General features: G+C 45.2%; 1 protein-coding gene across 2 annotated transcripts in view; it reads left to right on the top strand.

The window, feature by feature from the left end:
- The first annotated feature begins 308 nt into the window (after positions 1 to 308).
- The window catches only part of PAMR1 (peptidase domain containing associated with muscle regeneration 1), a 47194-nt gene continuing 22213 nt past the window's right edge, over positions 309 to 25289 (top strand). The window contains exons 1-5 of one of the 2 annotated variants that reach the window (XM_081164543.1): positions 309 to 713; positions 11477 to 11653; positions 13391 to 13519; positions 19770 to 19884; positions 22412 to 22629. In XM_081164543.1, the coding sequence (XP_081020669.1) occupies positions 11524 to 11653; positions 13391 to 13519; positions 19770 to 19884; positions 22412 to 22629 (592 nt within the window). In that variant the 5' untranslated portion in view covers positions 309 to 713; positions 11477 to 11523. The remainder of the gene's footprint in view (positions 714 to 11476; positions 11654 to 13390; positions 13520 to 19769; positions 19885 to 22411; positions 22630 to 25289) is intronic. The other variant, XM_081164542.1, reaches the window with a different exon arrangement.

The raw sequence follows: 25289 nt of genomic DNA on the forward strand, positions 1-25289 counted from the left end.
TTCAACTTCCAACTTAAATTTGCCGCTATGTGATTGAATCACACCTCAATCAAACAGCAGCCCGGAAGCACCCAGTAAGGTTCCTGACTGCTGTGTCTCTCTGGAATTCTGCACATGTTCAGATGCAAAGCAGCCCACATATGCCAAGAGTTAAACCTCGGCACAGAAAAGAGGTTCGAGGGATCCCTGCTGGCTCTGATGCAGCCCTGCTCCAGGTATCTTTCACAAGATACGCGAGGAGCTGCCCCAAGCAGCACATTGTCCGCCCGTTCCCCCGCCCCTCCGCGATGACCTCGTGTCCCTTGCACTCGAGAAGCGCGACGCGTGTGTTGCTGGGCGTCCAACGGGTCCCTTCCTCTCGCTCCCCTCCCGCGCAGAAAGAGTTAAAAGGAGCAGCTGAGAGGTTTTTTTGGGGGTGACGTCGTCTTGCTTCTGGCCGTCTGAGGAGTCTCTTGAAGGTAGTTCCCCCTTCTGATGATGAGGGGAGCCGAGCCGAGGTCTGAAATCTGAGAGCCTTCACAGAAGCACCACTTGCAGAGGTCCCAGCAAAAGCTGCTCGCCTGCCTCCCTTGCCTTGCCTTTTCCTGAGCAGCAGCCACCCGCTTGCCCTGGGCGGCCTGACTCTGAGCAGCATGGAGACAGCACCCTGGACCCACCTGGGACTCGCAGTCCTCTTGCAGCTCCTGTTCATTTCCTGCTTGCCAAGAGGTACTGTAAGTAGGCGACTCGCTTTCTAGGCATGCTTAACAGGACGGGTCTCTGCCGGGGCCCCCGCCCCTTCTAGAGAGACCGGTGCGTTTTTGGTCTCCCACCGTGTGGTGGGATTAATCCTGTAACCTTCTGGGACGAGTTTCCTGGGAATTTGGAGGAAAACAATAGGATCTGACTGAGCCACACTGCTGGAAATCTACTTTTTGCTTAGTTTCCCTGAAATAGTAGAAAAGAAAAACACCACCCCTTTTTCTTTTAGCAAAGTGTAATTTGTTTAGCTTGCCAAAAGGCAGATTTTCCTTTTCAGTCTGACTCCGAAGAAAGGAGGGGAAGACAAGCAAAACAAAAGCCAGATTTGAGTTCCGACCTGTGCTTTACTTTTGCCAATACTGTTCTACTTTTTTTTTTACTTCAAAGAGAAAATAGTGTGGAAGTTAAACGGGGCTATTTTATTTTATTGCATGGTTGTCGTTTGGATGTTGGCCTGCCAAGCTGGCATGCATAGTGCCAAAATAGTTCTTCTTTCAATATATGTTTGCCAGAAACTGTCTCCAAAGCGCGCTGCTTTCATGCCACCTTGTTTTGCCATGGAAGCCCGGGCACCTCTCGCATTCCTTTTGTTGCTCCCAGAGTCCTTTGCAGTCCCTCGCAGGTTACCCTTCTGAGCAATGGGTGGGAAGGCCAGATCAACTTTTTAATAACTAATGGGCAACTGGAAACTGAAAGGAGGAAATCCGCAACGTCCCTTGGACAGTATGTGGACATAAAAAGGCACGTTGTGGCGTTCTGTGGGACCCTTAGGCTTTTAGAGTAAGCAGTGGCCTTTTGAAATAAGGAACATAAGCATCCATTCTCCGGGTAAGGAAGCCTGCCTATTGCTGCCTCATTAAAGAAAAGAATGATGGTAAAATCACATGTACCAAGTAAACATTGCAGCATTCCATACACCCAAGCTCATAGTGTGTATAAATAACTCCATATGTAATGTTATGCATCAGGTCTTGCGCTCCACTTGAATGCATTTAAAGTCAAACGAAATGGATTTCCTGGGCAATTCCCCCGGGCCAGCAGATTCTGTTTTAGGGCCTTTCAGAAGTCTAGAAGCTCTGGTTGTGGTGAGCATACAAGAGAATTCAGGTAGTCTCTGCATTTGCCTCCATAAAGTAGTTTAGCAGCTCCCTCTTAAGGGCTTAGTTACGCTGCAGTTTATTACTGCCCAAGCTTGTGCCTTCAGTGCTGAAGCAATCCAATAATAGCACAAGTGTAGCTGTCCGGTTACACAGTTGATTTAAGGAACAATAAAGTATTTCCCTCCCACCTCCCCAGTGCTGTGTGCTATGAACCAGAAAGAAAGTAAGGTTGTGAGAATACACAGTGAGTTTTTTGTGCAGACAAAGGCGATGATGATGGAGACTGGGGAATGGGGGGCATGGAAGTAATAGACCAATACCTTACTACTAGGACAGGTCTGTTCTTGGAACTTCCTGCTCTGCTATTAGGTCAACTGTTCTTTTAGCAGGGACATTTGCCCTCCTCAAAGCAGTTTAAAAACACAGCTTCTGGGAGTATTTAATACCAGCTTCCAGATGTTTTCAATGTAGATACTGCAATTCAGGCTACATCAACAGCACTCTGGCACCGTGAACATGGAACATAGATAAGCCCTAACTTTTTCCACCTCAGCGATGAAAGCAAAGATCCCTGGATAAGAACATTCTTGTGGGATACCCCTGCATTTAATTTCCTCAGATAGTAATCCGCATTCCTTCAATAGGATCAGCTTCGTCTGTTGGGTTAATTTCCTATTGCCAAAGCTGCCCTGCAGCCTAACAGTGACAGGACTCTCTAGCAGAGTCAGCAATTAGTTTTACCTGCTGAGTCACTTTATAATGCATGATAGTCAATGTTTTCTCTGATATTCTCTGATATTCAGCTGTGGCTCCCTTGCCTTTACCCTCCATTCTACCTAATTGCTGTACATTAAACACTGCAGGGTAGTGATGGATAGGTGTGGAGAAACAGAAAAAGGGCCTCAATCTGTAAGGGCATTCCTGTCTCCATTTCTCTCCCCTCTATATGTGTATGTCTGAGGGCAGAGCTGTAGCTACAGGGGGCAGGGGGCTAGCCAGGTTTTTTGCTCCAGGTGAAGCCTCCAGAAGGGTGCCATGGAGGTTCTCAGTCTGTATGTGTGTGTGTGTGTGTACGCAAATGCGCATGGGTGTGTGTGCCAAACTGAGCCTGACCCAGGTGAAATAAAGTCCAGTTTCAGCCCTGCTGAGGGATGGGCAGGAGAATGCTGCGATGCTGGTCTTTGTCTCCATCTTTGTCACAAACTATGTAACAGTCATTCCTTCTCACCTGGACCCCATAGTTTTGTAAGGAATGGGGAGGAATCTATTCCAGCACACTTGCTCTCACCAATCTATAATTCTCAGAATTCTTTAGGACAGGAGTGAAGAATCTTGGGGCCAGGGACCAAATGTGGCCCTCCAAGCTTCCACATCTGGCCCTAGTGACTCTCCCCCCACCACACCCTCTCTCTAGGCCACACCCATCACTACTGAAGAACCATTCTCAGCCCAGGGGCCTCATTCTCTTCTGGGGGCCACACAGTGGTAGGCGGGGCCAGAGGCAAAAGCGAGCAGAGGAACAGCTGTGAGTTTTTCCTTTGCACCATAGGCTACACATTCCGTTCCCCATCCAGACAAACAAGAGCCATTACCAGAGATCAGTGGCATTTCAGCCAGGCAAAAACACTGCAAAGGATGCAAAGCAGAGCCAGTTTAAAGGTAAAGGTAAAGGGACCCCTGACCATTAGGTCCAGTCGTGACCGACTCTGGGTTGCGGCGTTCATCTCACTTTATTGGCCGAGGGAGCTGGCGTATAGCTTCCAGGTCATGTGGCCAGCATGACTAAGCCGCTTCTGGCAGACCAGAGCAGTGCATGGAAACACCATTTACCTTCCCGCCAGAGGCTTGCTTTTGAACTGCTAGGTTGGCAGGAGCTGGGACCAAGCAACAGGAGCTCACCCCGTCGTGGGGATTCAAACCGCCAACCTTCTGATCGGCAAGTCCTAGGCTCTGTGGTTTAACCCACAGCACCACCCGCATCCCAGAGCCAGTTTATCCTGGAGAAAAAAGGTGTGGAGACCCCTGAGACGTCCACCCCACACTTACTTATGAGAATACATGGGACGCCTTTGGCTTACTTGAGGCAGAGTGGGTGGCAGGGAGACGGCAAAAAACACAGAGGCAGTCTCATTTTATCTCCCTAGAGCCAGGAGAGAGAAGATTGGCAGGTGCAGCAGAATTCTTTGATCAAATCAAAGGCATCAAAGGGAGTTTGAGGCAAACATGATGTAAGCAAGCGGCACTTCTGAAGAGAGTGACTGATGCTTTTCTGACCCAGGGAGATTAAAAAATTTCTATCTATGTAGAATTGGGGGGGGGTGGAGTGGGGATAGGATCACAGCTGCAGGCTGTGCTGCTGGCCTGCATCACCTTAGATAAAATGTCTGAAAAGGGCCGCTGCAGAACAGCAGGGGCAGGGTGCACAGTGAGTGACGTGCCCAAGATTCCTTCATCTTCCTTCTTCAAAACATGATACCTTGCCTTTCAGTGATATAGGGTTGACACCTTCTGTGCCAGGGATGGTGAAGACATGGCCCTCCAGACTCCTATAAGCCCCAGCAAGCATAGCCTATGCTCAGGGATGATGGGAGGGATAGCTCAGTTGGTAGAGCACAAGACTCTTAATCTCAGGGTTGTGGGTTCGAGCCCCACATGAAGCAAAGTGATTCCCGCATTGCAGGGGTTTGGATTAGATGACCCTCGTGGTCTCTTCCAGCACTACAATTCTATGATTCTAAGACATGGAAAGCCACAAGCTCCTCATTTCTGTTCTATGCTATTATTTTACCCGTATATATAGCCTCCCAAAAGGCAAGGTTCCCTTTGGAATGTATGTGATGCTACATGGCAGGTTGAGAGCCTTGCCTGGGTATGGTGACAACTAGTTAACAGCACTGAAGGCAGCACAGGTTCACTTTTTAGAAGCAGATGCAGTCTCAATAGCATGTCTGCATGCATGCAACATAAGATGAGCCTGCTGGATCAGGCCAATGGCCCACCTAGTCCAGCATGCTGTTCTCACAGTGGCCAACCAGATGCCCAGAGAAGCCTACAAACTGGACATGCAAGACTCTGCCCACCTGCAACTGGTATTCAGAAGTGCAACACCTCTAACAGTGGAGGTGAAACATACCGTAGCTATTGTAGTTAGCAGCCTTTGCTACCTTGTCTTCCATGAGCTTGCAGACTATTTAATATAAGGAAAGTTCCATCAGAAGTAAACAAATTCTCTGCATGTTGATCACACCCTTATGTGCTCAGCTTGCATGGGGATTCTTGGGAGGTTTGGGAAGATGATTCACCAGGATGCATTCCAAACAAATAGTTTCGTACCATGGGGTCAAGCATTATCTGTGTATGTGCAATATTCCTGCCAATCCTGTCCATCCCCCCCATCCCCTGAAAATGAGTCACACTCACAAAGCAGAACACAATGGTCAGGTCTTCCAATGCAGCAAATGTATTACATAAATTCTTCATAAGGATCTGAGTTGGGGGTGTGTGTCAAAAATCAGTGATATATGTATGTATATATATATATCAGGTAGAAAAATAATGCACCGACAATTAAGGGATCACATTCCACACATTGGCCACCCACCAAACTCATGAAAAATCTCTTGCAAACTGATTTGCTCAGAGGTCAAAAAGCTGTGTCATGTGTAAAAAAAAGCAAAACACAAAACTCTGTAACAGTTTATGTCACATCTTCGATCTGCCAAGAAAAACCTTCATGTTCCCTATATGGCCATAATTAAAAACCCTCCTATGTTTTTATTGAAGTCATAGGAGGGAGCATAGTGATGAGAATATTTGTGCTTTTGAAGACTCCAACTGCTCTTACTTAACCAGAAAGCACCATAAGACTTGGTGTGTGTGTGTGTGTGTGTGTGTGTGTGTGTGTGTGTGTAATTACCAGGCACAGAGAAGCCTGAGCAACCTCAGGACTAGAAAGCTGTGTGATTAACTCTTTTTCTCCCTGCCACAGTCCCAGCAAAAACTGCCTCTCCAAAGCTGCTTTTTGCATTTCAAGGGAAATTCCCATAGGTGCCAGGCTTCCCTGTGGTGCTGTTTACATAACAAAGCTTGTTCACATTACAGTAATCATATTTGCACAACTAGTTTGGTCCTTATAAGAACATATACAACAGGGCTCCAGCAATCCTTCTAGCACAGCAGCTGAAAAGCACTGAGATGCAAATCTTGACACTGGAACACTTGCATTGTCAGAGCTATGAGCATAGCTGTCAATGTTTGCCCTTTTTAAAGGGAAATTCCCTTATTCTGAATAGGATTCCTCGCAAGAAAAGGGAAAAGGTGACAGCTATGGCTGTGAGATACAGTGTTTGTTCAAAGCCACTGGTTCCTAACTTCTTTAAATTGCTGTAAAAAGCATTTTGTGAGGGCCTATTCTATCACCACATGCTCCATGAGCCTGCAGTTTGGGATAGAGTTGCACTGGTGGTTTGGCACAGGGAACAGTGGGTGAAGTCATTACATGTGCCCAGACCATGATGAGAAAAACAGACACTTTTCTGTCAAATAAGACTGATGGAAACATTACCAATGGTTCCAGTTCATTTATGACATGCTACATTCACTAACCTAAATGCTTTGCTCCATTAGAAGAAACAAACACCTCAAATAGCTAAAAGGGAAATATGAGGGTTTGTGGTAAACATACTAGAACCAGGGAAGAAGTATTTCACAAAAACATGGCACATTTGTATCTTACCACAGTAACTGTGGTTTAGTGTTACGTCCAAACCAGCATTATCTACTGGCCGGCAGAGGTTCTCCCGTGTTTCAGACTGTATCCAATGAAGTCATTGTGTAAGTTTGTTGGCCCCATCAAAAAATCTGCTCTGGTGCTTCCCCCAGCCCCCTGGAGCAGATTGAGGGGGTGGCGTGGATATCAGGGTGTGCAAGAGGAGGAGACGGAGGGCTAGACTTTTAGCCGGTGGCTAGACTAGATCCCACAGACAGAGTGAGAAGAATCTGCTGTGGGTTTCCAGAAATTATGGTCCCTTCCAAACTAGTCCTTTGTGTGGGGGGGGGCGTGCATTCTACAACATGCCATTGATGCAATAATTGTACAATAGTGGTAAATTCATACCGAACTGTCCACACATCCTTCCACTTTATTAGTTGTTCTGTGATACTTCCCTAGTGTTATAAACGTTATTGCCGTGAGAGGGCACTCTTATACTATGGTGCAAAGAAAGAGGGACATGCACACGCAATATTTGTGGTATGAAATGTTACAGGATTTTAGTAGGAAACTACAGCAGATGCACCAACTGCCAGTGAAGCTGTATGACCACCCAAAAACATTTGCAGCTGCAAATGTTATTGAAAGCATGATCATGTGTGACCACCCTGGTAACATCATGAGGTTCAATCATGATGAAAGCTCAATAAAAAAGAGGGAGCTTCTGGAAGGTCTCTGATATTCAGAGGCATAAAACCAGTTCATGTATAACAGGAATTCACATCACATAGGAACACAAGAAGAGCCTGCTAGATCAGGCCACAGGCCTGCTGTGGTTTCCAGCAACTTTGTAGATATGTTGAAGCCCTTCTTTAAAACCATCTAAGATAGTGGCCATCACCACATCTTTTGCTGGTGAATCCCATAAGTTGTTTATCCACTGTGTGAAAACGTTCCTTTTGCTGGTGCTGAATCTACTGCCCATAAACTTCACCGAGTGGCTGTAGTGTTAAGAGAAAAGATGTGTGTCTTCCTATCCACTTTCTCCATTCTACGAATAATGTTACAAAACTCTATCCTCCCCTCAAGTCATCTCTCTCTTTCTCCGTCTCTCTCAACGAAAAAATCATAGCTGAGTCTGATTCAAGCCAATGATATACAGACAAGGGTGCCTATCTGTTTTAGAATGCCTGAGCCTAGCAATGGGAAATCAAATCGCTTCTCTCTCACACATATTAAGGACATGGCTATTTCCTGGCTCACTGAATTTGCAAATGTTTATGTCAGCGCTTAATGACATTTCTCCCTTTGTTCCATCCCAATAAATTAGCCAGTCGCTCCTTCTTACCTTACTGGTGTAATAAGATTGAGATTAATATTAAGGAAGCTGGCACTTCATCTAGACTTTTAATCATTTTTTAGGATAATTAAACCATGGAGCCAGAAGAAAACATGCATTCCTCCCCACCTCCCCTCAGCAAATACCTTTCCATGTAGCTGAGAGAATTATGCTGAGTATAAACACAATAAATCTGTCAGGGAGTCATTTCAGTTGTTCTTCTCTTCCAACAAATGTGTACTTCATGACGGCTAGCTTCTACCTCGACTGTTGAAGGCAGGATCCCTCAGGGTGGCAGTTGCCTGGAATCACAAGTGAGGGCAGAGGGCTATTGTGTCCAGGTCCTGCTTACAGGCTTCCCTAAAGCATGTGGTCCACCAGAGTTAGAATAGGAAGCTGGACTAATGGGCCTTTGGCATTATCCAATAGGGTTATTCTTAATAGCACTAAATGTTCCATGTTTCACTGAGGTGTTTTTTGCTATTGTGCTTAGAACTGGCCATGGCTTTTTCTTTGGAATAGAGGGGAACAGGCCTGGGGCCTGCGATACCAGTTGGGATTACAGTCTGGGAAGGGGTTATTTTCCCTCTTTGTTTTGTTTTCTGGCCAAATACTGCCCTCCAGAGTGTCTATTTCCCTCCTAAAGTGCTGTTTGCTGCAAATAAAAAGATTTCTGGGAATGAATGTGAAACTTGTGTGTTCAGATAAAATGAAACAATTTCCAATGAAGAAAGGAAGCATTCTAGCTTGAAGTCAGTTGTGTACTTGATGACGTTCTGAAACCCTTTGTGGTATGTTTCCCCCCCCTCTGTACTTTCATCAGAGTTCAAGCTGCCATGGGATTTTTCCTCAATAGAATTCTGAGGCCAAGACATCCAGTGCAAAAAACAAGCTCTGCATTATTTCTTTGCTTTGTTTAAAGAGGCTCTGCTTTAGTAGCCCTCTAGTGTTCATTCATAATTGGAAGACTGCATCCAAACCGATTCTGTGTCGCAAAGCCTCACCTGGCTCATATTTGTGATCCAAACTATGAATAAACCCTCCAATTAGTTGTTGCAAGCCACATCACAGGACTCAGCCTGTCACCCAGATTTTATAGCCGTTGTTAATAAAAATGGACCCATCTGACTTATAAACCAGGATGGGTCTAAAATTCCAATCTAACTTTTAATAGCCATTGGTGTAATAAACAGCCCATACATTCTGACTATCTGTCTCCATGAATACCAACATATCCTTTGTGTAGAGTTTATTAAACAGGATTATGGAACAGCTGCATAATGCTGGCTCATCCCCTTCCCTGAGCTCAGTGGTGGCCCTGGTGGGGGAAATGGAGACATTCTGGGATCAAATCAGAAGGTAGAATGGCTTTTGTAATTCCAGGACTGTCCCTGGAGAATAGGTACACTTGGAGGGTATGCCTTAGGACTGGTAAATTCTACTGCTACTACTGCTACTGCTACTACTACTACTACTACTACTACTACTACTACTACTAATAATAATAATAATTAATTGATTTAATTAATTTTTATAATGAAATATTTTTAGATCGTGTGATTATTTGACTGATTATTTGATTGTTGTTAGCCGCCCTGAGCCCGGCTTTGGCTGGGGAGGGCGGGATATAAATAAAATTTATAATAATAATAATAATAATAATAATAATAATAATAATAATAATAATGTATGAAGATTCCATTGGAATTAGTTAGCTCATAAAAGCACAATGAACATTTGCTTGGAAGTAAGTCCCACTGAACTCAGTGGGGTTTACTTCTAATTAGACATGTATCTGATTGTATTTAGGGAAGAGCCCTACCAAGGGCTTTATTCAGATGCAGGAGTTTAGCTCCAGCACCTCTCAGATGGGCACCATTGCCATTTTAAGAGAACAAGGGAGAAATTCATGGTAAGCTCTGACACCTCTTTTTCTAGAGAAATAGTGCTCAGTGGTAGAGCATCTGTTTTGCATGGGGAAGGTCCCAGATTCAACCCTCAGCATTTTGAGGTAAGATTCCTTGTCTGAAACTATGGAGAGCTGCTGCCAGTCAGTGTAGATGATACTGGCCTAGATGGACCAATGGTCCGATTCAGTATATAGCAGCTTCCTATGTTTCTATTCATAGTGACTTCGGTGTGCCTAATTTTGCCAGAAACTTGTACAGTGGTGCCCCGCAAGACGAAATTAATTCGTTCCGCAAGTTTTGTCGTCTAGCGAATTTTTCGTCTTGCGAATCACGAAATCCCATAGGAATGCATTGAAAATCAATTAATGCGTTCCTATGGTCAAAAAAAGTCCAAACAAAGCCAAATTTGGTACAACAGTTTATTAACTGCTCTTTAAAGTCACACATACTGTAAAGAGCAGTTCAAAAATTGAAGGGAAAATAAATTAACTTTATAAACAAAACATGTCTTTGTTTTTAGACAAAGGAAACAAAGTCACGAGACATTTTCGTCTTGCGAAGCAAGCCCATAGGGAAATTCGTCTTGCGAGGCAAATCGAAAACGGAAAAACCTTTCGTCTAGCGAGTTTTTTGTCTTGCGAGGCATTCGTCTTGCGAGGTATCACTGTAATTTTTTTCTAAGTCACTTTGTGTGTGGAAGGCGTAATCCAGATTGAAGCAGTTTTGTTGCAATGAACATAAAACAGGAAATTTAAGGCCCTGCTGCTGACAAAAATGAAGGATGGTCATGTTATATTCCTTCCTCTATTCATCTCTGCAACCTCCTCTTATCTCCAGGCTCCACAGTAACAGCCCTCAGGTCTGTCTTTTGGTTGAGGGACACCCTGATAGAATTGTCAGCTCATTAAATTTCAATTTGCTGGATGCAGACAGCATGCCAATGGAAGGAAGATGGAATCTGCAGAATTACTTTCTTAGCCAACAGTCACAATTTTTGCAGCTTCAGTCTGGCGTTTCTTAAAGAGGAGTTGGCAGCGTCTGCCAAGATGAAAACCTTAGGTACTGTTTAAAAAATAACGGTTATACAAATATTCTGCAGTGCTCAGATAGGTAGTAGCAACAGTAATAGCAATTCTATTTCAGCTACAGTGCTAAACAGGTAAACCATTAAAAAGATGATAAGGATGCAACAGCAAAAATATAATTCAGTGTTTATACAATTTCCCAGTCTGTCATCTGACAACAATAATGTATGTCATATGAAACAAATGCATCGCATCAGCTATTTTCTCCAGAAAACACCATAAGCTGGAAGGAAATGTGAACCAGATCCCTCTTCTTAGATACTCCAAGCTGAGTGAACAATGTTAAATAAAGCAGAAGTCAGGTCAAGCCTATGGTTTGCCTCTTAATATCTCTAGGATCCTGTTGATGGCATTGTGCAGAAATGGGGTTGAGGTGCTCTGTTTTCATCCCTGGATTCTGTGATAGTCAAGATACATTTTGCTGAGTCTCCTGCAACAAGGAACAGCGGCCAAATGACAGTCCTTCGAGTCAGGACATCAAACCACAGGTCTCCTGCCTGACATGTTGTTTGGCTGTAATGGAATGGATGACATTCTTCCAATAATGAATTATTCCCTCCCCCACACCCCTTCCCTTTGCTTTTCTGCAGGGTATACGGTGATCAATGAAAATTGTCCAGGAGCCGAATGGAATATCATGTGTCGGGAGTGTTGTGAGTACGATCAGATAAAGTGTGTGTGCCCCGGGCGAAAAGAAGTGGTAGGTTACACTATTCCGTGCTGCAGGAATGAGGACAATGAGTGTGACTCCTGTCTAATCCACCCAGGTATGTTGATTTATTGCCCTTATCTGAACCCCCTCACCTTTTGGATGTTCTCACCAGACATAAATCTTTATTCAATGACCCTGTTTGTAGCTAGGTGGAGCGTGCAGCCTGTTTGGTCTGCCAGACATTGATGATGAATAGGTTCTCTCTCTCTCTCTCTCTCTCTCTCTCTCTCTCTCTCTCTCTCTCTCTTCAGAGATGGATGGGTGCCAATACAAATGGTTTACTGAGTTGATGAAAGTTAATGCATTTAGCGTATTGCCGTTAGTACGTCCCCTTTTCTAATAATTTAAACTCACGCTCAGAGTCGAAAGTTTCCAGGATTTCACCGTGTCTGCCTGGAAGCCCTCCAGAGAGTAAAGTCATTGTTGGCTTCAGCACCAGATGAAGATTTTTCATTCCTGAGTCTCCCAGGCCTGGCTTGCACATTGCCTTACTTAAAAAGATAGGAACAAAGTTGCTGAGCTCAGACTCCGCAAAAGGAATAAGAAAACAATAAAGACAAAGGGATAAGGAAGCAACAGCCAGTAAAAACAAGAAGATAATAGTTCTATTAGGAATTGATCCAAATTGTTTACCCCGGGTCATTAGTCTACTTGCAACGCCAGATTTAGGGCAGTGTGGGCGGTTCCCTCGCACAGGGTGCTGAGCTGAGGGGGCACAAAATAACACCATTACTAATACTACAGTACCAATAATAAAACCTATATTTATATGCAGTGCTTTTTTCAGGGGGTACGCATACCCCTAAACATTTTGTGAATCTGAGTTTGGCTTCTTTGAGTGGCAGTATTTCAATATGAGTAGGAAAATGAGAATACCCCTAAACATATTTTTTTTTAAAAGCACTGTCTATATGGGTACCTACTGAGAAGATCCATTAAAAAGCAACTGTACCAAAAGAAATTATTGTGAAAATAAGAAATATTTGGAGGGCAAATTTTGTCTTTGCTTAGAGCACCATATAACCAAAGTCTGATCCTGCTACTTGATATTATCCCAAGGAAATAGTCAAATTCCCTAGATAGTGTTTAGTAAAGGAAGTACCATATAGGCCAACAGCTTTGCCCAAGTCCTCCGGCTCCTCTACCTTGAAGCCAAGGAACTATAAGTAGATTTAGATATACATTTCCAGCTACAATCTAACCAGGCTGCTGCCAGTCTTTTATCACTTGTTCTGGCTGTCCAGAGCAAACACAGTATGTGACAGCTTGTCTGCTGTAGTGTATTATCTCTGCCATCCACTTTCATTTGCTCCTTTGTAGCCCAATGTGCATGCCCAGCAGTTTCAATTCATACTAGGTCTAATTTTTTTAAGTGTTTTAAATTTGTGCAGTGCTGTATTTTTGACATAAAAGCCAGGTGCGTTTGTGAGATTCCAACTGTTCTGTGAGACTGAGATACAGATTATGAATGTTCAAACACAGTGCAAAATGTTCAGAGATATTGGGCAGTATTCAGTTAATTCTTGTGCTAGAATAAAGGGATTTCCCTCTCCTTTCCCCACATGCATCCTGCTGTGTCCCATAATCCACACTGAAGGCTTGGGGATAAGACCAGAACCGGTTTAGGAGGGTTCAGGGGGACACAAACAAATCACATATATGTGGTTCAGAGCACTTTCCAAACCAAGGTCTGTTCAATCAGACTAGAAACATTTTCTAAATGTCATTCCCCATCCAGAAAAAACCTGAACGTAGCCTTCCACCCACCAGATGGTTTTTCTCTTCTTTTTAGGCTGTATGATTTTTGAGAACTGTAAGTCCTGTCGCAATGGATCCTGGGGAGGAACGCTAGACAACTTCTACATCAAGGGCATCTACTGCGCAGAATGCAGAGCAGGCTGGTATGGAGGAGATTGCATGAGTGAGTATTGTTAAGAGACATGTTCCCCAATAGGAGAAAGGGTACTGCTTCAAATATGGTGGAGGGAAGACTGAATACAGTGGAAATCAAGGAGATACATGGCTAGGTCCAAAGAGCCACCCATCCAGGACAAGATGCAGATCCTTGCCTTGGCCGACGCAGTTCAGAATATTGGATAAGGTGGGAGCCATGAATGGGTGATGCAACGGTTTAGTTGAATCCCACCTGCAACAGTTCAACAAATAATCCAGTTTAGTTATATGAATATTGCAACATTTAAGGTCACAGCAAAGCAAGCCATCAATATAAAACACTTAATGGCAAATGCAATAAACATTCCATTGCAACCATGTGTCCAAAACCAGTAGTCACTGCCTGGCAGTACTTTACTTGTTTGTATCATAGTATCATATTTGCAGGAAATGACACAATGTGGAATAGAGGTTGTGAGGGGTCAAGTTCTTTAAATATCTTCAAGGCTATAGGGGAGACTAGGTAACCTTGCTTTTTAAAAAAGGATTTCCAGTGTACAAATTACTGTAGTACCTCAATCTATCCAGAAGGTGGTGCTCAGAAGCTCTTCCATGAAAAAGGCATTATTAATATAGAAAAAGAGTGATTCCTTTCCACCCAGGCATATTCACTATCATGGATTAATGGGAAAACTCATCATTAAGCTAAATGTATGAGGAAACAAAACATGACAGTGTTTGTTTTTTTAATTTAGAGAAAAGGTGGGTAAGAGGTGACATGATAGAAAAGTATAATATTATGCATGCAATGGAGAAAAGTTTTTCTCCCTCCCTCTCGTAACACTAGAACTCATGGAGTTCTCATGAAGTTGAATATTGGAAGACTCTGGACAAGCAATAGAAAGCCCTTCTTCACACAGCGCATAGCTAAACTGTGGGGTTTGCTGCCACAAGAGGCAGTGATGGCCATCAACTATGTGCCAAGCTCATAATGCGGCAGCTAGACTGGTGACTGGGAGCGGCCACCGAGACAACATAACACCAGTCCTGAAAGACCTACATTGGCTTCCAGTAAATTTCTGAACACAATTCAAAGTGTTGGTGCTGACTTTTAAAGCCCTAAACAGCCTCGGCCCAGTATACCTGAAGGAGCATCTCCACCCCCATCGTTCATCCCGGACACTGAGGTCCAGCGCCAAGGGCCTTCTGGCAGTTCCCTCCCTGCAAGAAGAGAGGTTACAGGGAACCAGGCAGAGGGCCTTCTCGGTAGTGGCACCCGCTCTGTGGAATGCCCTCCCATCAGATGTCAAGGAAATAAACTACCGTATTTTTCGCCCTATAGGATGCACTTTTCCCCCTCCAAAAAGGAAGGGGAAATGTGTGTGCGTCCTATGGGGCGAATGCAGGCTTTCGCTGAAGCCTGGAGAGCGAGAGGGGTTGGTGCGCACCGACCCCTCTCGCTCTCCAGGCTTCAGGAAACTCTGCGCAATCCGCGGGAGCCCTCCCCCGGCTTGCGCAGAGCTGCCTCTTATCCCGAAGCCCCGGCGCGCTCAGCAGTCGCGCCGGGGCTTCGGGTAGCTCCGCGCAAGCTGTGGGAGGGCTCCCACGGCTTGCACAAAGCAGCCTGTTCTGGGGGCTGGGGTCGGGGGAAGCTCGGGCTTCCCCCGCCCCAGCCCCGCACCTGGGGGAAAATAAAATTGTTTTTCTTTATTTCCCCCCCAAAAAACTAGGTGCGCCTTATGGGCCAGTGCGTCCTATGGGGCGCAAAATACGGTACTGACTTTTAGAAGACATCTGAAGGCAGCCCTGTTTAGGGAAGTTTTTAATGTTTGGTGTTTTATCGTGTTTTTAATATTCTGTTGGGAGCCGCCCAGAGTGGCTGGGGAAACCCAGCCAGGTGTGGGTGTGGGTGTGTGTTTCTTCTCCTCCTCCTCCTCCTTCTTCCACCAGTATTTGTTTGGGATGTGTGCTTTGCTGCAGTTTTTTATGAGTTTCACAGCCTGAGTTTCACACCACATTAATGGACATCCTGCTTTTGCAGACATAGCAGTCTGTGTTGGTTAGTACAGTGGTACCTCGGGTTAAGAACTTACCGTAATTTATTCTGGAGGTCCGTTCTTAACCTGAAACTATTCATAACCTGAAGCTCCACTTTAGCTGCTGCCGCCGCACTGCCGCCGCCCGATTTCTGTTCTCATCCTGAAGCAAAGTTCTTAACCCGAGGTACTATTTCTGGGTTAGCGGAGTCTGTAACCTGAAGCATCTGTAACCCGAGGTACCACTGCAGTGGCTATGGCTGAAATGGGGACAGGGGGAGAGAGAAGCAAAGTTCTTAGAAATATGAGTGAAATTCAGTGGAGCAAAATATGGGGGTATGTGCATGGGGAACAAGGTCTGCTTGTGCAATAGGTACCTCTGTGCACCTATTATTATTATTATTGTTATTATTATTATTATTATTTCATTGAATTTATATGCCGCCCTATACCCACAGGCCTCAGGGCAGGTAAATCTCCTCTGTGGGTTCCCTCCAACCTCCCAGAACAGATTTAGGGATATTTAGGGAGCATGGGTGGTTGGGCCTCAGCTCTGGGCCAATGGTCACAGATGGGAGTTGTAGTTCAGCACCATCTAGAAGGGCTGTAGCTCAGTGATAGAGTATCTGCTTTGCAGTTTAATCCCGAGCATCTGCAGGCAGAGCTGGGAAAGGTTTTCTGTCTGAAACTCCAGAGAGCCAGTGCTAGTCATTGTAGGCAAGACAGTGTCTACAGCTGGATCAGCAGTCTGCGTAAGGCAGCATTTTATGTTCCTCACAACAGTGTAGAGAGCATGTCAGATTCTAATTCATAGAATCATAGAATCATAGAATCATAGAGTTGGAAGAGACCACAAGGGCCATCGAGTCCAACCCCCTGCCAAGCAGGAAACGTCAAGAAGAACTTTTTTACGGTAAGGGCTGTTCGAACAGACTCCCTAAGGAGGTTGTGGGCTCTCCTTCCTTGGTGGTTTTTAAGCAGAGGTTGGATGGCCATCTGTCATGGATGCTTTAGTTGAGATTCCTGCATTGCAGGGGGTTAAACTATATGATATGTGGCGTCCCTTCCAACTCTGATTCCATTCTTTAAGTATGCATAGGGGCACCCTGAATGACGCCAGGCAATAGACTGGGTGAGACTTGGCTCTGGACCCATCAAAAGTGGGAGAAAACCATGGGCAGTGTGATTGGCTTACATATATAGACTATACAAATGACTCAGATGCATATGGTCTGGTGGAAGAGCAAAGTCCTAGTGGACATAGTGGAAAATAAGGCATATTTACCTCTTAACAAGAGTTCCCATATAGCCGTAGAGGATAATACACATTGATAGGGTTGTTGTTTTTAAGTTACCTAAGTCATTTTGAGGCAGTGGACCCCATAAATTATTTATGGATTGTGTGAAGTAATAATACCCACCACCCCTATTGATATCTATCTGCCCATGAATTTTCTCAGGTGACCTTAAATAAACATAGAATGTAAATTACAATTATTGAAAGGAATAAACGATCATTCTCTCTCTCTCTCTCTTGCCTCAAGCAAGAATTTTTGTGTGTCCCAGAAAACAGTTTTGCCTCCTTTTCAGATGGCACAGTGGTGCTGACAGTCTTCCAAAATGGATTCTTTTCTCACTCTTCCCTCCCTCTCCGCTCCTCAGGAGCAAGGAAGGATTTGCCAGGATTTGCCATTGTGGGTGTAAATTATTCTTGAGAACTTTCCAGGCTTTCTTCTTCAGGCTTCGGCAAGAGAGAAAAGATCCCTTTGAGTGGAAATGGTGGAGCTGGTTGCTCAATCATTTGTTGAGAGAGAGGTGGCAGGGCGTTACATAAACCTCTCCTGAGAGAGCTTCAGATGGTGGAGGGAAATGGAAGATCCACATCTCACCACAGCTATGCTTCATGCAAAAGTTTGTGGCAAATATGAGCCTGTTTCCTTGGGGCCACTCTTTGAATGGCTCTCTCTTTAGCCTCTGGACCACCTGCTTTGTTGGCCAGTCCTATTTCCTTGGCAGGAATTTCTGCAAGTTCAGACCGTAATGTTCTCCCGGGAAAGGTGCACTCAGTATTCCCGGCACGCCAACATCTCTTTCCACCAGTTCTTTCTCGTCAAAAGGCAAGAGCAACAAAGGCAACTCAAAAGCCCCCTTGTAACGAAAGGGGAATGTTCTCTGAGGTGATTCAAGGACCTTGTCAATCCTTCTGAAGAAGGTTTCCTGCAGCTTTGTCTCAGGTTGTTTTGAGGTAGGAGCCAGCAACAGGGCAAGGTTTCCTCTCTCCACTGTGGGAAGCTGCATTATCATGTACGTTGCGGCAGATCCTGGCATATCCCAATAGCATCTTAATGACAGCCATGGGGGCAAAGTAATTAATTCTCCAGCCTTTCACATCAGGAACCAACAAGCCCTGGTGTGGAACGAAACACTTATGATGAACCCCTCCGAGCTTGTTTTCCGTTTCATCAGAGTGCACTTAATTGAGGGTAATTGAGGGTAAACTGACAAAAGGAGATTTTTTTCTTTTATTAGAACGGACAAGTCTTAACACTGTAGAGTCTTGCAGGAAAGAGGAAATATCATGCTATGGCACATGGCATGTTGCTGGATGTGACAAAGCTGCACCATTCATGGGCTGAGCTTTTTCAGGCCACTGTTCATCCCCCCGCACACATGGGAAATACAGTGAGCCTGCCTACAACCCTAAAAACTGTGGTTTGTTCAGATCTCCCTTGCAACATCTTCTCTGAACGCGTAGAGCATGGGTAGGCAAACTAAGGCCCAGGGGGCGGATCTGGCCCAATTGCCTTCTAAATCTAGCCCATGGACGGTCCGGGAATCAGTGTTTTTACATGAGTAGAATGTGTCCTTTTATTTAAAATGCATCTCTGGGTTATTTGTGGGGCACAGGAATTCGTTCATTCCCCCCCCCCAAAAAAAATGTAGTCCGCCCCCCCCCACAAGGTCTGAGGGACAATGGACTGGCCCCCTTGCTCAAAAAGTTTGCTGACAGAGAGGGTTTGGAAGTGGGGCCACTGAGCAAACCCTCTCCTTCTGTTCATCCAGGGAACACACAGATGAGAAGTTCTGAACAAATCTAATGTGGATTGATAGTTTACCTGAGTCTGAACCTATGGGGGCACAGTTGTGAGATTGTCTTGCCACACATCGAATTCCTAATACTTGGGTGCATGCCAAATGTTTCTCCAGTAACAACATGGAAGATGTTGTAGAGGCTAGTAATATGACTTTGATACCTGATACCTAGACCAGTGTTTCCCAACCACTGTTCCGCGGCACACTAGTGTGCCGCGAGATGTTGCCTGGTGTGCCGCGAGATGTTGCCTGGAGGGAGGCGGGCGAGTCGGGCGGCGAGAGGCGGGGCGGCGACGACGAGGAGAGGCCGCCCAGCGCGGGGCTCTCGCCGTCTGCCTGCCTGGCTGCCTGCGAGCTCGGCGGGCAGCGCCTCCGTCCGCAGCGCCCGCCTCGCGGCTCTCATTCCCTGCCCCTGCCAAAGCTCATCCAGCCAAGCCGCGCTCTCCTTCCTGCCTCGCTTTGCTGCCTCCTCCCCCCCACCCCCAAAGCTTGGAGGTTCCCCGGCAAGGGGGAGGGGAAAAAATTGAAACTTATACTTTCGTGCGTCCCTCCCGGCGTGACGCTGCGCGCTGACGTCACGGGGCTGTAATGGTGGTGTGCCTCGAGATTTTTTTCATCAAACAAGTGTGCCTTTGCCCAAAAAAGGTTGGGAAACACTGACCTAGACATAACGTCAAAATGGCAATGAATCCCACTATTTACCAATGGCGACAATCTGCCCAGGAAGCTGAAATAACCAGGAGCTGCGGAAGAGCACGACTGTATTCTAATACCAACCAGTGCTAAAATAATGGATTTAAATTCTACCGTGGGCAATCGTTTTTGATTTCCCAGTGTAGTTTCCTATAAGTTAGGAGGTGGTGCAGACACTGCTTCTGACCCATCACATTGAGCAGAAGGCTCACCATCTATATATTGTGGCTGTCCAGGTGGGCATAGGAAGCTGCTTTTAACTCAGTCAGCTCAACAAGCTGTAGTTTCAGATCCTGGTTTGAACACACCTCAGTCTCACAGATTGGGACATATGAGCATATGAAGCTGCCTTATCTGGAGTCGCACCACTGGTCCATTTAGCTCTGAGCTATTTCTGAGTCTGTGTTCCCTCACAGAGCCTAATATAAATCTTCTTCTTCTTTTCCTGCCCTTCAGGATGTGGTCAGGTTCTGCAGGCTTCCAAGGGTCAGATCTTGTTGGAGAGTTATCCACTGAATGCCCGCTGTGAGTGGACTATTCATGCTAAACCTGGTTTTGTTGTTGAGTTAAGGTAGGTGGGTGATGCATTTCAGCATACAGATTCTTCTTTTCAAGTTTATGTACATATTTAAGGCTTGTTCAGCCATCAGGCTAGTATTTCAACCCTGGGACCTAGAGGGATTTCCAGCGGAGTTTTTCTGCTCCCCCAACCATTAACATTAATCATAATTAATGGACTAAAAATGGCTGCATTCAGTGCTATTTTTCCAGAAAAGTAGGTGTTGGAATGCCTCCTTTGTTCTTTTAGAATGGCAATGGTGCCTACCTGAGAGGTGCCGGAACTGAATTCCAGCTAGTTCCGGCTGTAAAAATAATAATAATAATAATAATAATAATAATAATAATAATAAATTTTATTTATATCCCGCCCTCCCCAGCCGGAGCCGGGCTCAGGGTGGCTAACAACACTAAAATAGTGCAACATTATAAAAACATCATAAGAATTAATTAAAATCAAAATTGATGGCAACCATAAACTAAAGTATTGTAAAGATTGCCAAAGGAGGGAGTCAGGCTGTGCCCTAACCAAAGGCCTGGTGGAACAGCTCTGTCTTGCAGGCCCTGCGGAAAGATGTCAAGTCCTGCAGGGCCCTTGTCTCTTGTGACAGAGCGTTCCACCAGGTTGGAGCCGCAGCCGAAAAAGCCCTGGCTCTAGTTGAGGCCAGCCTAACCTCTCTGTGGCCTGGGACCTTCAAGATGTTTTTATTTGAGGACCGTAAGTTCCTCTGTGGGGCATACCAGGAGAGGCGGTCCCGTAGATACGAGGGTCCTAGGCCGTCTGGGCTTTGAAGGTTAAAACCAGCACCTTAAACCTGATCCTGTACTCCACCGGGAGCCAGTGCAGGTGGTATAGCACCGGATGAATGTAATCCCGCAGCGAAGACCCCGTAAGGAGTCTCGCTGCGGCATTCTGCACCCGCTGGAGTTTCTGGGTCAGTCTCAAGGGCAGCCCCACGTAGAGCGAGTTACAATAATCCAGTCTGGAGGTGACCGTCACATGGATCACAGTGGCTAGGTCAGGGCGAGAGAGGTAAGGAGCCAACTGCTTAGCTTGGCGGAGATGAAAAAATGCCGCCTTTGTTATAGCTGCAATCTGCGCCTCCATGGAGAGGGAGGTATCGAAGATTACACCCAAACTCTTAACGGACGGTGCTGGCACTAATTGCACCCCCGCAAGAGATGGGAGTTGCCCCCTCAATCCCATATCGTCCCGTCCCAGCCATAGGACCTCTGTCTTCGAAGGATTTAACTTCAACCGGCTCCCACGTAACCATCCAGCCACAGCTTCCAAGCATCTGATCAGTGTGTCTGGGGCCGAGTCAGGATGGCCATCCATCAACAGATAGAGTTGGGTGTCATCAGCATACTGATGGCAGCCCAGCCCAAAACTCCGGACAAGCTGGGCGAGGGGGCGCATAAAGATGTTAAAAAGCAACGGGGAGAGAATCGCACCCTGAGGCACTCCACACACCAAGGAGTGGCGGGATGACAGTTCCCCCCCAAGCGCCACCCTCTGTCCCCGACCAGAGAGAAAGATTTTAAGATAAAATGAAAAATCGATGGAAGAGAACTTAAGTCCAACTTAGGAAAATCAATTTTATTTTTTTTTTTATTAGAAAAGAGGTAATAAAATGAATAAGATGGTTAAGAGGAGAAATACCAACTTGCTGATATAATCTTGGGAATTGGGATGCACGAGGGGGGGTGGGGGGAAGTCAGGGAACAAGGTTATGAAACGAGGATCTGCTGAATTTATACATGTTTGTGTCTTGTGTTATCTTTGTGTTTGTATTGTCTTTATAAAAGCGGAAAACCCAATAAAAATTTCTTAAAAAAAAAAAAGAAAACTTACCTGTGAAGAAGCAAAGAGGGAGGCATCAACTGTGCGTCCTCTCAGAATCCTTTTCCCACTGAGGAATAGACTGGGGATTCAAGTCTCCACATCTTCAGCAGGAAAGTGATGCTATATCACTTGTGTGGGGTGCATAAGATCAGGGTCAGGTTGCATGAAAGATTGTGTCCACCTTGTTATGCTTCCCTGCTGTTATGCCTCCTACCAGGAACAATGGAGCTTATGAGCATTCCTGACTGAATGCTCAAAGCATCACAATTTAAAGGGTCCCACACAGGGGCATGGGGCAGAGTATGTGGGAAAGCTTACTGCAGCAGTGCAGGGGTTTTCAACTGTAGTGGTGTGGTTGATGGGGTGCAGCCACCCTCCCAATATTGGCATTGCTTGGATGGGGATAGGATAGGGCAGTGGCATAGCGTTTGGGCCACAGGACTGGTTACAAACTCAGCCCACCCAGAGGAGTGTCTGCTTACTTGCCTAAGTCATGTGGGAAGCCTTTGCCAGTAGCAAAGGCTATCTTTGAAGGCTATCTTGTGAAACTGAAGGTGTAAAGGAAGCGCTTTGGTGGGAGGCTTGTTTCTCTCATTTAGGAGCACAGAAGTAATTTAGAAATACAGACATATGTTAGAAATTTTGGCATCTGAATTTGTAAAAAAAACAAAAACCCACCCCTTTTGTGTCCAAGGTTTGCTATGCTGAGTCTGGAGTTTGACTACATGTGCCAGTATGATTACGTGGAGATCCGAGATGGGGATAGCATTGATAGCAGGATAATTAAGCGTTTCTGTGGGAATGACAGGCCTCCCCCAATCCGAAGCACAGGGCCTTCTCTCCATGTTCTCTTCCATTCAGATGGTTCCAAGAACTTTGATGGGTTTCATGCTGTCTTTGAAGAAATTACAGGTAAGTAGGATGAAAAAGTATAAAATGCATGCCCAACAGCTACCTGGGTGAAAAGAAAAGTCTTGAGTTATTGAAGTAATCGTGTGACTATATCCCTTGCAGTGGTTTAGCCACATGATTTGGAAGGGGGGGAAATCCAATGAGTGTGAAATATGGTCCTGTTTCATTCTACTCACAAGATTGCTTCTTGCTATTCACTTGACTAATTTAGGACTCATCCACGGTTACCTTTTGCCCTGCGCTTTCTAGGCCAGTGTTTTTCAACCACTGTTCCGCGGCACACTAGTGTGCCGCGAGATGTTGCCTGGTATGCCGTGGGAAAAATTGAAAAATTCGAAAGATTTTTTTAAAAAATAAATTTCAAAATTTCTCCCACTAAGCGGGCGCCGGACTGTGTCCTGGGTATGGGGTGGGGTGGGGTTTTTGACCCCACCCTCGGCCAGCAGGGGCGCCGATTGGCGCTCCTCAGGGGGACACCCTCCAATTTTCTGATGTCCGGGCTGTGATTGGTCCAGACTCCAGCCTGGACCTATCACAGTAGGACATCATCTTCCGACTTCCTTCCCGCCCGAGCACAGTGTGCGCAGCAGCGGAGAGAAGAAGACGTTGCGACTCGAGTTCACCAGGAGAACTGGAGAAGTTGTCATTTTATTTCTCTTCAGTCTCCACTGAATGCCTTGAATGGGTTAGGGACCCTTATAGCTCAGCATCAGTTGGTGGAAAGGACATGACTTTACAGGAGCAGGAGGAACTAACTGAACTGAGACAAAATTGTGGTTTCAAGCTAAGATTTGCTGATCTACCTTTGGACAGTTTTTGGTTGGATACTGCCAAGGAGTTCCCCCTTCTGGCAAACAAAGCTATTTTGACATTGCTCCCATTTTCCACTACATATCTGTGTGAGATGAGCTTTTCAAGCATGATTGCTATAAAAACTAAATACAGAGAGAGACTGAGAGCTGTTGACGAAGAGCTACGTGTGTGTCTTTCTTCGATTCCAGCCAGAATATCAGCTTTGTGTTCAGCCAAACAGGCCCAGGTTGCACACTGAATAAAGTATTTTATAATTTTTCATATTTCTGTTTACTTACTATTTCATAATAAAGTAATTATAAAATACTTTCTTTGTGTTTATTTGATTCCTATTCAAGAGAATTACTTTATATATAGTCAATATAAGCACAGAGTTAAATTTTTTAACATTTTCTAATGGTGGTGTGCCTCGTGATTTTTTTCATGAAACAAGTGTGCCTTTGCCCAAAAAAGGTTGAAAAACACTGTTCTAGGCACAGGTCTGCGCTTTTTATTTTGCCCTGCTGCTTTCCCTAGGAAAACCCAATATTTACTGTTGAATCGGAGTAAATGGTAATTCGGAGCAAAAGAAAAAGCATGCAGACATGGACCTGGAAAGCCCAGACCTGTGTCTAGAAATGTGGAGCAAAAGTAAGTGTGGATAAGCCGTTTCTGAATCCTTAGCTCTCCATATGTATGTAGCTGTAGAATCCTTTGAAATTTGATCTCAGGAGTTAGAACCTTACTGCTATGGGGCCATAAAACAGTGTATTAACAAAGTGGGGCTTAGGTGGTTCTGATTGCCTCTGAGATTTCTCCCCTCTATACATGGTGCATAAAGCTATGCCAGGCTGTTCCAAGTCCCTGCCCTCTTTTTCCCCTTCCAGCTCTAAAGTTTGTGGGTCTCCTTGCCTGACCATTTCATTTCATGGAGGGGAAGGGTAGGCTGGAGGGAAATTGAGCATGAGGAATAGCTACTTGTCAAAGGGTGTGTCCAGACTTTGTGCAAGGGATTCAAGCACGTGCCGGAAATTTAGGTTGGCACCATTACAGTGGATCAAAGTGCTCTGTTGCCTTGGCACAACAGATCCACTTAAAAATAACAGACTTTCTGCAGTTAGGAAAGTGATGGGGAAATGCACTTTAAGGTGTGGGATGAATGGATGATTAATGGGGAGACACCAAAATATCCCACAAGCAAATAGGATAACCACCTCATAAACCAATCAAAAAGGATGCTCAATAAAGACCAGACATAGTCTAGCTTCCATATAAGCATTATGTGAGCAAATCAGGATGAATGCTCAATAAACAGGTCATCTAGAAGAACCCAGAGACTCCACAATAAGTTCTTGGCAAGGATCATAGAACTGTAGAGTTGGAAGGTTGGATGTTAAAGTTGGAATGTTGCATATGGCTTTCACCATGGACTTCCACCTTCCCAAGTCTAACTCTTAGTCCACTGGGGCTTATCACTTCAAATTGGACACCTTACTTACTGGTTGATCTTCTGTATCATGATTTCTCTTTTCGTTATTGCATGAAGGGCAAAGAGTACCATCACAGGAGTTGCTATAAGTAGCACTGTGTTAATTAAGCAGCCTATAAAAAAAAGGAAAAAGGAAAAACAAGAGTCGGCTCTGTGAAATTGAACTTTGTGTGGGGTATGTTGCAGCAAGGCCTCCCACACTCATGGGACTAACGTATTCCATACGGGGCAGAATGAATGGATCTTGTTTCCTCCGCTCAGCGGGAGCCTTTTAGTATTCCACTGCTGCCATCTACTTTTCTTTCCGCCCCATTTTTAGCAGCAATTATTTAGAGATTGGGTGGTTGCTACAGTGGTAATCTATGCAGAGTGGGATATG

Source organism: Podarcis bocagei, assembly GCF_964188305.1.
Source record: "Podarcis bocagei genome assembly, chromosome: 1".
In the NCBI taxonomy this organism is placed as follows: domain Eukaryota; kingdom Metazoa; phylum Chordata; class Lepidosauria; order Squamata; family Lacertidae; genus Podarcis; species Podarcis bocagei.